The sequence below is a fragment of the Nycticebus coucang genome, chromosome 9 (genome assembly GCF_027406575.1).
Source record: "Nycticebus coucang isolate mNycCou1 chromosome 9, mNycCou1.pri, whole genome shotgun sequence".
Lineage (NCBI taxonomy): Eukaryota > Metazoa > Chordata > Mammalia > Primates > Lorisidae > Nycticebus > Nycticebus coucang.
In genome coordinates, this window is record NC_069788.1 from 81,492,027 (window position 1) to 81,507,540 (window position 15,514).

The window sequence follows — 15,514 nt, forward strand, 5'->3', positions numbered from 1 at the left end:
ATTAACCTGGGATTAACTAGCATCTACATGCAAAGCTACACGTTTTTTTCTCTTATTTTGACCGGAAGTAGTTTCCTCTAGATTCAAATGATTTAAAATAAGAAACAAGTCCCACTTGTCCAGTTCTCAGGCTTCTCTGCAGCATCCCTTTGCTGTTCTTTTTGATTGTAGAACTTCACTATCTGACGGATTCTGATTAAAGACTTAGGCTCTGAGGTATATAAGGTAAAATGATGTTCTCTAAGGTGAGAGACTTTCAGTAGCTACGTCTGAAATGTGTTTGTCCCTTTGAAGCTTAGTCAGCACTGTCTTGAATTATGTTTTGACTTTTTCGTCAGGTGGCATCGTGGATAGGAAATTGCAAAATAGAAAAAATAAGCTATCTAGGTCAATGGCTCACACCTGGATTCCTAGCAGTCTGGGAGACCAAGGTGGGAGGATTGATTAAAACATAGCAGTTCTAGGGTGGCGCCTGTGGCTCAGTGGGTAGGATGCTGGCCCCATATACCAAGGGTGATAGGTTCGAACCCAGCCTCCGCCAGCTAAAAACAGCAGTGGCAACCACAACAAAAATAGCCGGGCGTTGTGGCGGGTGCCTGTAGTCCCAGGTACTCGGGAGGCTGAGGCAAGAGAATTGCCCTAGCCCAAGAACTGGAAGTTGTTGTGAGCTGTGATGCCACAGCACCCTACTGAGAGCAACAATAAAAAAAAAAAACTCAGGAGTTCTAGACCAGCCTGAGCAAGACAAGATCCCATCTCTACTAAAAAATAGGAAAAACTGGGCGGTGCCTGTGGCTCAGTCGGTAGGGCGCCAGCCCCATATACTGAGGGTGGCAGGTTCAAACCCGGCCCTGGCTGAACTGCAACCAAAAAAATAGGAAAAACTAGACGAGGTGCCTCATGCCTATAATCCTAGCACTCTGGGAGGCCGAGGCAGGTGGATTGCCTGAGCTCACAGGTTCAAGACCAGCTTGAGCAAAAAAAAATAGCCAGGTGTTGTGGCGGGCACCTGTAGTCCCAGCTACTTGGGAGCCTGAGGCAAGAGAATTGCTTAAGCCCAAGAGTTTGAGGTTGCTCTGAGCTATGATGCCATGGCACTCTACCAAGGGTGACAGTGAGACTGTTTCAAAAAAAAAAGAAAAGAAATAATAGAAAACTAGCTGGGGTTGTGGTGGATGCCTGTGGTTCCAGCTCCTCAGGAGGCTGAGGCAAGAGGATCACTTGAGCCCAAGAGTTTGAGGTTGCTGTGAGCTATGACAATGCCAGGGCACTTTACCCAGGGCAATACAGTGAGGCCGGCATAGTGGCTCATGCGTGTAATCCTAGCACCTTGGGAGGCTGAGGCAGGTGGATAGCTTGAGCTCACAAGTTCAAGACCAGCCTGAGCAAAAGTGAGAACCCCGTTTCTAATAAAGAAAGAAAGAAAGAAAGAGAGACTTGGCACCTATAGCTCAGTAGTTATGGCACTGGCCACGTACACGGCTGGTGGGTTCAAGCCCAGCTTGGACCTGCTAAAACGACAATGACAACTGCAACAAAAAATAGTTGGGTGTTGTGGTGGGCGCCTGTAATCCCAGCTACTCGGGAGGCCGAGGCAAGAGAATCACTTAAGCCCAGGAGCTGGAGGTTGCGCCCCCCAAACAGAAAGTTTAGCATGCTTGTAGATTATCTGTGCAGGTTGAATAGAACTAATAAAAGGAAATTTGTAAAGGAATGTGCAGTTGGCTATGATTTATAAAATTTAGTTATCTGTTTCCTTTAATTAAAAAATCACACTACAGGGCGGTGCCTGTGGCTCAGTGAGTAAGGCGCCGGCCCCATATTCCGAGGGTGACGGGTTCAAACCCAGCCCCAGCTGAACTGCAACCAAAAAATAGCCCGGCGTTGTGGCGGGCGCCTGTAATCCCAGCTGCTTGGAGGGCTGAGGCAGGAGAATCGCGGAAGCCCAAGAGCTAGAGGTTGCTGTGAGTCCTGTGACATCATGGCACTCTACTGAAGGCCGTAGAGACTCTGTCTCTACAAAAAAAAAAGAAAAAAAAAATCACACTACAGGGCGGTGCCTGTGGGTCAGTGAGTAGGGCACCAAGGGCGGTAGGTTCGAACCCGGCCCCAGCCAAACTGCAACAAAAAAAAATAGCCAGGCGTTGTGGTGGGCGCCTGCAGTCTAGCTACTCGGGAGGCTGAGGCAAGAGAATCCCCTAAGCCCAAGAGCTGGAGTTTGCTGTGAGCTGTGACACCACGGTACTCTACCGAGGGTGACAAAGTGAGACTCTGTCTCTAAACAATAAATAAATAAATAAATAAATAATAAAAATCACACTACAGGCGGTGCCTGAATCACAGTGGTTACATCGCCAGCTATATATACCTAGGCTGGTGAGTTCGAACCCCGCCTGGGCCAGCTAAACAATGACAAGTGCAACAACAATAACAACAAAAATAGCTGGGCATAGTGGTGGGCACCTGTCGTCCCAGCTACTTGGGAGGCTGAAGCAAGAGAATCCCTTAAGCCCAAGAGTTTGACGTTGCTGTGAGCTGTGACACCATATCACTCTACTGAGGGCGACATAGTGAGACTGTCTCAAAAATAAATAAATAAATAAAAATAAAGCACACTATAGGCAGTGCCTGTAGCTCAGTGGGTAGGGTGCTGGCCACATACACTGAGGCTGGCAGGTTTGAACCCAGACTTGGCCTGCTAAAACAACAACGACAACTGCAACAAGAACAACAACAAAGGGCGGCACCTGTGGCTCAGTGAGTAGGGCGCCGGCCCCATATGCCGAGGGTGGTGGGTTTGAATCCGGCCCCGGCCAAACTGCAACCAAAAAATAGCCAGGCGTTGTGGCGGGCGCCTGTAGTCCCAGCTGCTCGGGAGGCTGAGGCAAGAGAATCACGTAAGCCCAAGAGCTGGAGGTTGCTGTGAGTCCTGTGACATCATGGCACTCTACCTCTACCAAGGGCGGTACAGTGAGACTCTTGTCTCTACAAAAAAAAAAAAAGAACAACAACAAAAAATAACTGGGCATTGTGGCGGGCGCCTGTAGTCCCAGCTACTTGGGAGGCTGAGGCAAGAGAATTGCTTGAGCCCCAAAATTGGAAGTTGCTGTGAGCTGTGATGCTAGGGCACTCTACCTAGGGAGACAGCTTGAGACTCTGTCTCAAAAAAAAAAAAAATCACACTGACTACAGACTGGGTGAGGTGGCTCACGCCTGTAATCCCAGCACTCTGGGAGGCCAAGGCTGGTGGATTGTCTGAGCTCACAGGTTCCAGACCTGCCTGAGGCAGAGCAAGACCCTTGCCTCTAAAGATAGCTCTAAATTGCCTCTAAGAATAGGTGTTGTGGCAGGTGCCTGTAGTCCCAGCTACTTGGCAAGGGAATTGCTTGAGCCCAAGAGTTTGAGGTTGCTGTGAGCTATGACATCGTAGCACTCTACCAGGAGTGACAAAGTGAGAATTTGTCTCAAAAAAATAAAAATAAAAATAAAAAATCACATCACAGGAAGTTTTTTTTGTTGTTGTTTTTTTTTTTTTTTTTTTTTTTTTTACCTTTTTTTAGTAACTGGCCTGAAAAAAAAAACAACCGACCCTGTGTTGTTTGTATTTGGGTTTTGGCTAACTAGAGAAGACTGAACTTTAAAAGTATTAAGGTTTACACCTACATCCCTTTAACTTGCCTTTGGAATCTTTTGACTTGTGATCCTATTAAGCCTTTGGTATTTGACAAACCTTCTAAAATAAAATCTCTAAGTTTGGTCTTTTTGAAATATTAAGACTACTGAAAGTCTGAGAAAGACATGTTAGGCTTATTTGGTGTGTTAAAACTGTATAGGAATAAGAAGCTTCCTTTCGGCTGGAGACGCCATCTTCCAGTAATTCACCAAAATGGCAAACACAGAAGGAAAGAGGGGAGGCACCCAATATGTGTTCTCTAGGCCTTTAGAAAACATGGAGTTGTTCCTTTGGCCATATATATATGAGACTCTACAAGAAAAGAGATATTGTAGACATCAATAGAATGGGTACTGTTCAAAAAGGCATGCCACACAGATGTTACCATGGCAAAACTGGAAGGTCTACAGTGTTACCCAGCATGCTGTTGGCATTGTTGTAAACAAACAAGCTAAGGGCAAGATTTTTGCCAAGAGGATTAATGTTTGTATGGAGCATATTATGCACTCTTAAGAGCAGAGATAGCTTCCTGAAACACATAAAGGAAAATGATCAGAAAAAAAAGGAAGCCAAAGAGAAAGGTACCTGGGTTCAACTGAAGCGCCAGCCTGCGCCACCCAGAGAAACCCACTTTGTGAGAACTAACCGAAAGGAGCCTGAGCTCCTGGAACCCATTCCCCATGAATTCGTGGCATAATAAGCATATAACATAGCCCACAGGAGTACCAGTGGACCCATGTTTTTAGGTGCAAGAACCTATGTATTCCTCATGAGCTCAAGGCATAATAGGTGTACAGCACAGCACACAGGATAACCAATAGTCCCCATGTAACAGTGATACAAGGTACTGGAACCTATTTTCCATGAATTCAAAAGTCAATCAACACTTTGTCGTATTCAATGGCAAGGTGCCTCCCTGAGCTACTAGAACCTCTTCCCTATGAATTCATGGCATGGTAGATAAAAATAATAGCCTACTGCTACCGTAAAAATGTTTCTTGTTCATTCACTAAAAGTGTGATATTTTTTCCCCAAAGAAGTATTAAAGCAAATTTTAATGTGTCCTAAAAAAAAAAGCTGTATAGGAAATATTGTCACATATGAAATGGTGATTAGTTTTCTGTGGATTATGTTTATATATACACATATGTTCTAATATTATAAAATATCAGTCTGTCTTAGTATTTGTTGTCAGTAATAATATATATATATATTTTTTTTGTGGTTTTTGGCCAGGGCTGGGTTTGAACCCACCACCTCCGGCATATGGGACCGGCACCCTACTCCTTGAGCCACAGGCGCCGCCCAGTAATAATATTTTTAAATTGAGACAGAGCCTCACTTTGTTGCCCTTGGTAGAGTGGCATCACAGCTCACAGCAACCTCAAACTTTTGGGCTCAAGAGATTCTCTTGCCTCAGCTCTTTAATAGCTGGGACTGCAGGCACATGCCATAATGTCAGTTATTTATTTATTTATTGAGACAGAGCCTCAAGCCATCGCCCTGGGTAGAGTGCCATGGCATCACAGCTCACAGCAACCTCAAACTCCTGGGCTCAAGCAATTCTCCTGCCTCCACCTCCCAAGTAGCTGGGACCACAGGCGCCCACCACAATGCCCGGCTATCTTTTGGTTGCAGCTGTCATTGTTGTTTGGAGGGCCCTGGGCTGGATTCGAACCTGCCAGCTCAGGTGTATGTGGCTGGCGCCTTAGCCAGTTGAGCCCAGGCGCCGAGCCAATGTCGGTTATTTTTTTGTTTTAGAAGGCTGGGGCTGGGTTCGAACCCACCAGCCCCGGTACATGTTGCCAGCATCCTATCCACTGATGGGTGCCACCATCAGTAATAATGTTTGATGCATCTCAGAAAAAGTTTTTTTTTCTTTTTTTTTTTTTTAAGGTACTCAAGTGCTTGACTTGGAAATCCAATTTTATTTACAAATAAAGATGCCATTCAACCTCTTTAAAATATTATAACTGAAAATTTCCACAAAATCCATTTACATAGTTTTAACCTTTCTGCATAAAACTGTATTATGGGCTGGGCAAGTAATCTCACAAGATGGTCTAAGGCATAAAAACAAAACAAAATAAACAACTTATCCAGCATGAACATGCTTCGGGGCGGCGTCTGTGGCTCAGTCAGTAAGGCGCCGGCCCCATATATCGAGGGTGGCGGGTTCAAACCCAGCCCCAGCTGAACTATAACAAAAACAAACAAACAAAAAAAATAGCTGGGCGTGTGGCGGGCACCTGTAGTCCCAGCTACTCGGGAGGCTGAGGCAAGAGAATCGCTTAAGCCCAGGAGTTGGAGGTTGCTGTGAGCTGTGTGAGGCCACGGCACTCTACTGAGGGCCATAAAGTGAGACTCTGTCTCTACAAAAAAAAAAAAAAAAATTCATCCCTGAGAAGTGAGAGATAGAAAAATTTCTTTTTGGCCGGGGCTGGGTTTGAACCCGCCACCTCCGGCATATGGGACCGGCGCCCTACTCCTTGAGCCACAGGCGCCGCCCAAGAGATAGAAAAATTTCTAAACAAAACAGAAGGAACAGTCCTGCACCCTTTTAGTAATCTTTACCAGAGCATTAACTATTATTAACAGTCAGCAACCAAATGTATTCCAGTCCTCGAAAGTTACTGCATCTGGTGATCTGATCTTTTTATAATGAAAGTGCAAGTGCAACATCAAAAAAAAATAAGATATAAAGGAACTCTGGTTTTATTGTCTGCTTTACATTTTTGTCAAGTGCAAGGTCAGCCTGCTAAAATACGAATATTCCAATGACTGAAGTAGTAACTTCTGCCAACACTTCTTCTGAGTCTCCATTTCCTCCACTGATGTTTACCCAAATAATAAAAGTAATACAGTTGCAATTGAGTTTACTATTATCAATGGCACTCTCATCACGGTTCTTACAGACCGAATAAGGTTCACCAGCTGAGATTTAATTCCTGGCTCCTCTCCGAAACCACCAATTCCCTGGTCTGTTCCCCAGCCAATGTTCTTAAGGAATTGCTTCTCGTGTAGCACAGCGATGGCGTCGACGCAGAGTAGGGCTGCCTGCAGCAGGGAGTACAGGGTGAAGGCCATGGTTGTCTGGAGCTGCCCAAAGCTTAATTCCCCGATTCCTCTCTCGCCGCTGCCGCCACCACCCCAGAGGACTGGTTTTTTGTAACTGGCTAAGTCCAAAGTTTATCCTTCAAGGAAAGTAATGAAAAGGTTGACAAATTCTCTTGAATACAAATTTCTGATAACCTTGGAGATCATATACTCTTAGAGTAAAAACTTTTCCAGGACTTTCATTAGAAAGCTAACACAGAACAGAAATTAATTACACAAGACTGAACTAATTTTTTTATGACGTTTTGTCTAAAACATTGCTGATTCAGCCAGGTGTGGTGGCTCACACCTGTAACTCTAGCACTCTGGGAGGCCAAGGTGGGTGGATGGCTTGAGCTTACGAGTTTGAGACCACCCTCAGCAAGAGCGAGGCCCCTGTCTTTAAATAGCCAGATGTTGTGGCAGGCCTCTGTAGTCCCACCTACTTGTGAGGCTGAGGCAAGACAATTGCTTAAGCCCAACAGTTTGAGGTTGCTGTGAGCGGTGACGCCACAGCACTCTGCCAAGGACCACATAATGAAAGTCTCAAAAAAAATTACTAATTCTTTCTGTGTTCTATTTTCTAGAAGTCAAGAAAACTCTTTTCTGTCTTTTGAGCTAATTATAGCTTTCAGTAATGTATGTACTTGTAAACAAAATTTGAAACATTTTTCTCTCTCCTTGATTTCTCTCTTTCTTTTTTTTTTTTTTTTTTTTGAGACAGAGTCTCGGGTGCCTATAGTCCCAGCTACTTGGGAGGCTGAGGCAAGAGAATCATTTAAGCCCAAGTGTTGGAGGTTGCTGTGAGCTGTGATACCACAGCACTCTACCAAAGGCGATGTAATGAGACTGTCTCAAAAAAAATAAAATTAGACGGAGAAAAACATGGTTCAAAAATAAAGAAATTATGACCCTCCTGTATTAGATGCCAGTCTTATCTGCAATGCCAGCTTATAAAATGACACATAGCTGTTTAACCAAACTGATCTGGATGTTGCTGTGAGCTGTGATGCCACAGCACTCTACCGAGGGCAATAAAATGAGACTCTGTCTCTAAAAAAACCAAACAACTCAATATGTTATCTCAGGACTAAGAAGCAGAAAGAAAAAACAAATTGGAGCATATATGACCACTGTATTTAACTCTATACTTTTGGCCAGTCTCTTAGTCCTATGATCAGATCACTTTATTATCCTCACTGAGCCACTGGCGCCTCTTTTTTCCTTTTGAATGTTCAAGGAAAAGTCACCATAGTTGCACTCAAATTTTCCCAGCCCTTTCCTCTGTGTTCCCTACCAGTGGGGGTATTTCTCTACTTATGGGAAATGATACCACTTTATTTTTATTTATTTTTTTGAGACAGAGTTTCACTATGTCGCCCTCAGTAGAGAGCCACGGCATCACAGTTCACAGCAACCTCAAACTCTTGGGCTTAAGCGATTCTCTTGCCTCAGCCTCCTGAGTAGCTGAGACTACAGGTGCCTGCCACAACACCCAGCTATTTTTGTTGCAGTTGTTTAGCTGGCCTGGGATGGGTTCAAACCTGCCACCTTCAGTGTATGTGGCTGGCGCCATAACCACTGGGCTACAGGTGCCGAGCCAGAAATGATACCACTTTAAATGACTGATGGTCTGGTGGCAATCAAACTTGAATTCACGATGATTAGGTATCTAACATGGTCTTTTGCCCATTATAGGTACTTAAATGTTTGACTAAAGATGTCTCCAGCCCAGTCTGATGTTTCTCATTCCTCACAGAGAAACAGCAGCATCGGCTGCACTTGTTTTTTGAAGTCCAAATAAGGAGGACAGTGTTCTTTCAGATGTCATTTTTCTTGAGTACCAGTTCTTCCCATGACAAATTACCACAGCTGGTGGTTTAATACAATAAAAACAGATTGCTTCATAGTTCGGGAGGCAGAAAGTCTGACATCAGATGTCACTAAGGTTGGTTTCCCCTGTAGCCTCTCCAGGAGAATCTGCTCCACACCCCTCTCCTGGCTTCTAGTGCTTCCTGGCAATCCTTGGAGCTCCTGGGCTTGTGGATAGCACAGGTCCCTCTTCTTTGCCTTTATTTTCTTTTTTTTTTTTTTTTTTTTTTTTTATAGAGACAGAGTCTCACTTTATGGCCCTCGGTAGAGTGCCGTGGCCTCACACGGCTCACAGCAACCTCCAACTCCTGGGCTTAAGCGATTCTCTTGCCTCAGCCTCCCGAGTAGCTGGGACTACAGGCGCCCGCCACAACGCCCAGCTATTTTTATTTTTTGTTGCAGTTTGGCCGGGGCTGGGTTTGAACCCGCCACCCTCGGCATATGGGGCCGGCGCCTTACCGACTGAGCCACAGGCGCCGCCCACTTTGCCTTTATTTTCATATCCTCTTCCCTGTATGCGTGCTTCAAATTCCCTGCTGCCTGTCTCTTGTAATGACACCTGTCACTGGATTAGGTTTGCCCTAAATCCAGGATAAACTCTTCTTGAGATACTTAATTACATTGGCAAAGATCCTATTTCTAAAAAAAGGTCACATTTACAAGTTCTGGGGAGTAGGATGTAGATACATATTTTTAGGGGTTACCAACCCACTGTACAGGGCTTCTTTTAAGAATTTTTGATGTGACCTTCCCATCAAAGTAGAGTATACTGCGGTGTGCAGACTTCCACCATTTTGGTGGACAGTGATGTGCTTATTTATTTATTTGCAATTTTGGCCGGGGCCAGGCTTAAACCCGCCACTCCCCGTATATGGGGCTGGCGCCCTACTCCTTGAGCCACAGGCACCGCCCCTGTGATGTTCTTATTTAAAGTGTGTTTTACCAGGCCAGGTGCAGTGAGTGGCTCACACCTGTAATCCTAGCACTCTGGTAGGCCGAGGCAGGTGAATCACCTGAGCTCATTAGTTTGAGACCACCCTGAGCAAGAGCGAGACCCCCATCTCCACTAAAGATAGAAAAATTAGCTGGGCATGTGGCAGGTGGCTGTAATCCTAGCTACTTTGAAGGTGAAGGCATGAGGATTGCTTAAGCCTAGGAGTTTGAGTTTGCTGTGAGCTATGATGTTACGGTACTCTCCCCAGGGTGACAGAATGAGATTCTATCTCAAAAAAATAGATAAATATGAATTACCAGTGGCCACACTCTCTCTCGGGAGGTAGGTTTTTGTGGGAGTGGGAAGTTGAGATGAAATGTCTGAGCAGCGCCTATGGCTCAGTGAGTAGGGCTCCGGCCCTATATACTGAAGGTGGTGGGTTTGAACCCCGTCCCGGCCAAACTGCAACAACAACAACAACAAAAATAGCCAGGCATTGTGGCAGGCGCCTGTAGTCCCAGCTACTCAGGAGGCTGAGGCAAAAGAATCGCTTAAGTTAGCTGGGCGTTGTGGCGGGTGCCTGTAGTCCCAGCTGATTGGGAGGCTGAGGCAAGAGAATCGCTTAAGCCCAGGAGTTGGAGGTTGCTGTGAGCTGTGTGAGGCCACGGCACTCTACCAAGGGCCATAAAGTGAGACTCTGTCTCTACAAAAAAAAAAAAAGGAATCGCTTAAGCCCAAGAGTTTGAGGTTGCTGTGAGCTGTGACGCCATAGCACTCTACTGAGGGCGATAAAGTGAGACTCTGTCTCTAAAAAAAAAAAAAAAGATGAAATGTCCATCTTGGAGTAGCCAATGTCAACTTCATGCAAGTGGATTGGTAACTGATGTGGTGTTTGGACCCAGGAAGTCTGGTTCTAGACCTGTTGGCTATTTAGCCTCTAATGGAATCTTTGTAGTTTCTGCCTCAGGGGTCTGAGTGGAGGGTGGGATTACTTTAATTACAATAGATAATGCAAGTGGAGGGGCATGTTTTTGGGAAAAATGTATTTAAGTTGGGACATACTAGATGAGAGGCCTCTGGTGGAATATACATACGTTTACTCATCCAGCAAATATATATTAATGTCAACTGCATTGGCTTTGGGGACACAGCTAGGGGCAAATTCAAACCCCTAGGCAATGGAGCCAAAGTCAGTTGAAAAGGACTGGACAAGAACCATGATGGAGGAGGGTGTAGCAGGAGTTGTGGACAAATAAGGACCAAGGAGAGGGAAAAGATCTCTCCTATCTTTTGATTAAGGTCGGAGCTAAATTTACAAAACAGTAAGAATGGGAGACAGGAGGTAAAGGTCACTTGGGACCTGAACCGACCAGACCAGCTGTGTCATGTTGGCCCCAGCCTGACTGACTCCATCTTATTCTCACTACATGTGTTTTCAGATGCTGTGAGCTATGACATCACAGCGTCTACCAAGGGCAACAAAATTGAGACAGTCTCAAAAAAAAAAAAGAAATCTTGTTTGGGTGGTGGGTTATGCTGATTATTATTGTTTAAGATAAGGGTTAACATGGTTTTTGCTTTGAACTTTCATGTATAAAGCTGTGATTTGGGGCTGGGCACGGTGGTTCAGGCCTGTAATCCCAGCACCCTGGGAGGCCAAGGCAGGTGGATTGCTTAAGCTCACAAATTCAAGACCAGCCTGACCAAGATCCCGTCTCTTTTTTTTTGAGACAGAGCCTCAAGCTGTTGCCCTGGGTAGAGTGCTGTGGGCATCATAGCTCACAGCAACCTCAAACTCCTGGGCTCAAGAGAGTCTCCTGTCTTCGCCTCCCAAGTAGCTGGGACTACAGGCGCCCACCACAACACCCGGCTATTTTTTGGTTGCAGCCGTCATTGCTGTTTGGCGGGCCCAGGCTGGATTCGAACCTGCCAGCTCAGGTGTATGTGGCTGGCGCCTTAGCCGCTTGAGCCACAGGCACCGAGCCAAGACCCCATCTCTTAAAAAAAAAAAAATAGGGCGGCACCTGTGGCTCAAAGGAGTAGGGCGCCAGCCTCATATGCCGGAGGTGGCAGGTTCAAATCCAGCCCTGGCCAAAAAAAAACTGCAAAAAAAAAAAAAAAATAGCCGGGCATTGTGGTGGACGTCTGTAGTCCCAGCTACTTAGCTACTTGGGAGGCTGAGGCAAGAGAACTGCTTGAGCCCAGGAGTCTGAGGTTGCTATGAGCTATGATGCCATGGCACTCTACCAAGGGCCACAAAGTGAGACTCTGTCTCAAAAAAAACACCAAAAACCCCCACAAAACTGTGATTTTTGGAAATGGAAGAACAGAACAGTCTTGGAGAGGCTACTGCTCTGCAGAATCCCATCCTTCTGACAAACTTGGGTGGACCTATCCCCTTCTCTTCATACTGACAGATGGCCAGACCCTCTTTGTCCAGAAACACCTTGAGGTGGGAGGACACCAAGTGCTGGAAGGTGGGTTGGGTGAAGAGGAAGGGTGCGGTTCTCCCCATCTCTCTCTGAGAGTCTGGGGAGCCCTGAGATGCGGCGGGATTTAACAGCATCACTTTGATCCCAGGATGGATGGGCTCAGGGCTGGTGGGGAAGGTAGTGAGGAGCCGGGAGGAAATGGGCTAGGCCCAGGGCAATGCAGAGGAAGTGGAGAGAAGAGGGCGGATAAATTTTGGACACATATTGAAGGTAGAATTGTGCTACCTGCTAACCAACCAGGGTGGTGTGCAGTGTTGATCCTGAGCAACAACATGCAGGGAGGTTCCCCCAACTCCAGTGAGCACTGACAACCACAGTAGGAGATGGGTGGAAATGGAGGGATCCTTCAGAGACCCCAACAGGGCCTGGGCCATAGGGCTCTGGGGCCAGTCTGGGAGGTGCCCGGACAGACATCCATGGGCAGTGGGAACACAGCATAAGAGCTTAATAGACAGGATTTGCTTGGAGGTAGAGGTTTCGTGGCTGTGGGACAGAGGCAGTGACTTTCACATTTTTCTTTTCTTTTTTTTTTGTAGAGACAGAGTTTCACTGTACCGCCCTCGGGTAGAGTGCCCTGGTCTCACACGGCTCACAGCAACCTCTAACTCTTGGGCTTATGCGATTCTCTTGCCTCAGCCTCCCGAGCAGCTGGGCTACAGGCACGCGCCACAACGCCCGGCTATTTTTCTGTTGCAGTTTGGCCGGGGCTGGGTCCGAACCCGCCACCCTCGGCATATGGGGCCCGCGCCCCACTCACTGAGCCACAGGCGCCGCCCACACTTCCACATTTTTCATTAGGCTGTTTTTAAACAAGCATCAGAAGAGAATGTTATATAATTCATAATTCTTCCAGCCACCCAGCCTATTCTGCTTCAGCACCCTGCCTGCAGCTTGTGGGTGTCCCTCTCAAAGGCTTTATCCACCATAGCCAGGGCATGCTTCCACCTTCAGTGCTCACCTGGGATTATCCAGTTGGGTGTGAGCTTGGCTCAGCGCACCCTGAGGCTGAGAGGCAGGAGGGGCAGATGATGGCTACAAAGTGTAAGTTGGATTTGTCTTTTAAGGGACTAATGGCCTGAGCCTAAAGGGGCAGAAGAGATTCTAGGGTCAGAAAACCAACTTCCAGAGATGGAGGAGAGAGAACAAGAGCGGGGAGAAGGGACCCTCCTTGGCCTTGGCTAGAAAGAAAAGTCCAGTAGGAGTGCTCAGGAAGAATCTCAGTGCTTTGTGTGTAACAAGGTGACTTTAATAATAATTATAGGGGTTGATTTCAAGGCCAGGTGAGGTGGCTCATGCCTGTAATCCTAGCACCCTGGGAGGCCCAGGCAGGTGGTTTGCTTGAGCTCAGGAGTTTGAGATCAGCATGAGCAAAAGCAAGACCCCTGTGTCTACTAAAAATAGAAAAACTGAGGCAAGAGGATCCCTTGAGCCCAAGAGTTGGAGGTTGCTGTGAGCTATGACAGCACGGTACTCTACCCAGGGTGACAGCTTGATACTCTGTCTCAATAATAATAATAATAGGATTGATTTCAAAGCATCCTCCCACAAATCTGCATGACAAGGGCTTTTTGGGTAACTTTTTGAGGATGGTGAGCAGGAAGGGACAGGGTGGAGGGGAAGAGGTCAGGGCAGGTCCTAGCTTGTCTCTCTGCCTAGCTAGACCTGGGGAGGGCAGAGGCTGAGAGGACGGTGCCTGGGTGTGGGGGCCCCTATCACCGTGGAAGGGCAGAGAGGGGTACTGAGGGTGGCCACAGGGCAGGTATGGAGCTGTGCCTCTGATCAAAGCCAACATTCTTAGCCTTAGTTTCCCCGCTATAAAATATCTGACATTTTCACAAGCTTCTATCCATTAATTGAATTCCCATTAAGCATCAAACAGTAGAAGAAGGCTGAGCACGGTGGCTCATGCCTATAATCCTAGCACTCTTCAAGGCCAACACGGGTGGAGTACCTGAGCTCACAAGTTCGAGACCAGCCTGAGCCAGAGTGAGACATCTAAAAACAGCCAGGCAAAGCTGGCGCAGTGGCTCATGCCTGTAATCCCAGCCCTTGGGAGGCCGAGGCAGGTGGATTGCCTGAGCTCACAGGTTCAAGACCAGCCTGAGCCAGAGTGAGACCCTGTCTCTAATAATAGCTGGGTGTTGCGGCAGGCACCTGTAGTCCCAGCTATTCGGGAGGCTGAGGCAAAAGAATTGCTTGAGCCCAAGAGTTTGAGGTTGCTATTAGCTATGATGCCATAGCACTCTATTGAGGGCAACAAAGTGAGACTCTGTCTCAAAAAAACAAACAGGTTCAGTGTCCATAGCTCAGTGGGTGGGCGCCAGCCACATACACCGAGGCTGGTGGGTTGGAACTCTGCCTGGGCCAGCTGAACAACAATGACAACTGCAACAAAAAACTAGCTGGGCATTGTGACAGGTGCCTATAGTCCCAGCTACTTGGGAGGCTGAGGCAAGAGAATTGCTTAAGCCCAAGAGTTAGGGGTTGCTGTGAGCTGTGACAGCACAGCACTCTACCAAGGGTGACATAGTGAGACTATCTCAAAGCAAAACAAAAAAAACAGTACTAGAGCCCAAGCTGATATCATTTTGTTTATCTCACCCACATAACTAGTGAGAGTGATGGTCTGGTGCAATAACTCTGAGAATCCAATCCAATGTGACCCCAAACCCTGTGCCCAGCAGCCATCCTTCCAAGCTCTGAAAGTGAGATGCTTCTAGATTGTCTAGATAGGCCAAGGGAACCAAGTCTGCCCTTCCCTTCCCTTCCCTTCCCTTCCTTTTTAGGGATGCTCTGTCATCTAGGCTGTAGTGCAGTGGTATGATCATAGCTCGCCACATCTTCAAACTCCTGGACTCAAGCGATCCTCTTGCCTCAGTCTCCCTGGGTAGCTGGGATCACGGGACCATACCACCACACTGACTAATTTGAAAAATTTTTTGTAGAGTTAGGGTTTTGCTCTGTTAACCCAGGCTAATCTCAAACTCCTGGGCTCAAGAGATCCTCCCACTTTAGCCTCCCCAAATGTTGGGATTATAAGCATGAGTCACCTCACTTGGCCCCCCATTAAGTCTTATTTCCTGTCTTGGGAATACTTTATAGAATAGTTTTCTGCTTGTCTGAATGTGAAATACTGAGGTGAATGTTTACAGAGGGGGCTGTGTAGAGCTTCCGTACAGCAGACTGCAAGGGTGGGTAGAGCATGTACTTTTAGATTGTTTTTTTAACCTGGTGCATGAAATATCTTTTTTTTTTTTTAGAGACAGAGTCTCATTTTGTTGCCCTTGATAGAGTGCCATGTGTCACAGCTCACAGCAACCTCCAACTCCTGGGCTTAGGTGATTCTCTTGCCTCAGCCTCCTGAGTAGCTGGGACTACAGGTGCCTGCCACAACGCTTGGCTATTTTTTGTTGCAGTTTGGCCAGGGCTGTGTTCGAACCCGCCACC

At 46.8% G+C, this 15,514-nt stretch overlaps 1 protein-coding gene across 1 annotated transcript; it reads right to left on the minus strand.

Annotated features, from left to right (window-relative positions):
- Positions 1–6,386: 6,386 nt before the first annotated feature.
- Positions 6,387–6,807, minus strand: LOC128594388 (immediate early response 3-interacting protein 1-like). The gene has a single exon (XM_053603143.1). The coding sequence runs from the start codon at positions 6,758–6,760 to the stop codon at positions 6,512–6,514; it is 249 nt and encodes an 82-aa protein (XP_053459118.1). The 5' UTR covers positions 6,761–6,807; the 3' UTR covers positions 6,387–6,511.
- Between the last annotated feature and the right edge of the window lie 8,707 nt (positions 6,808–15,514).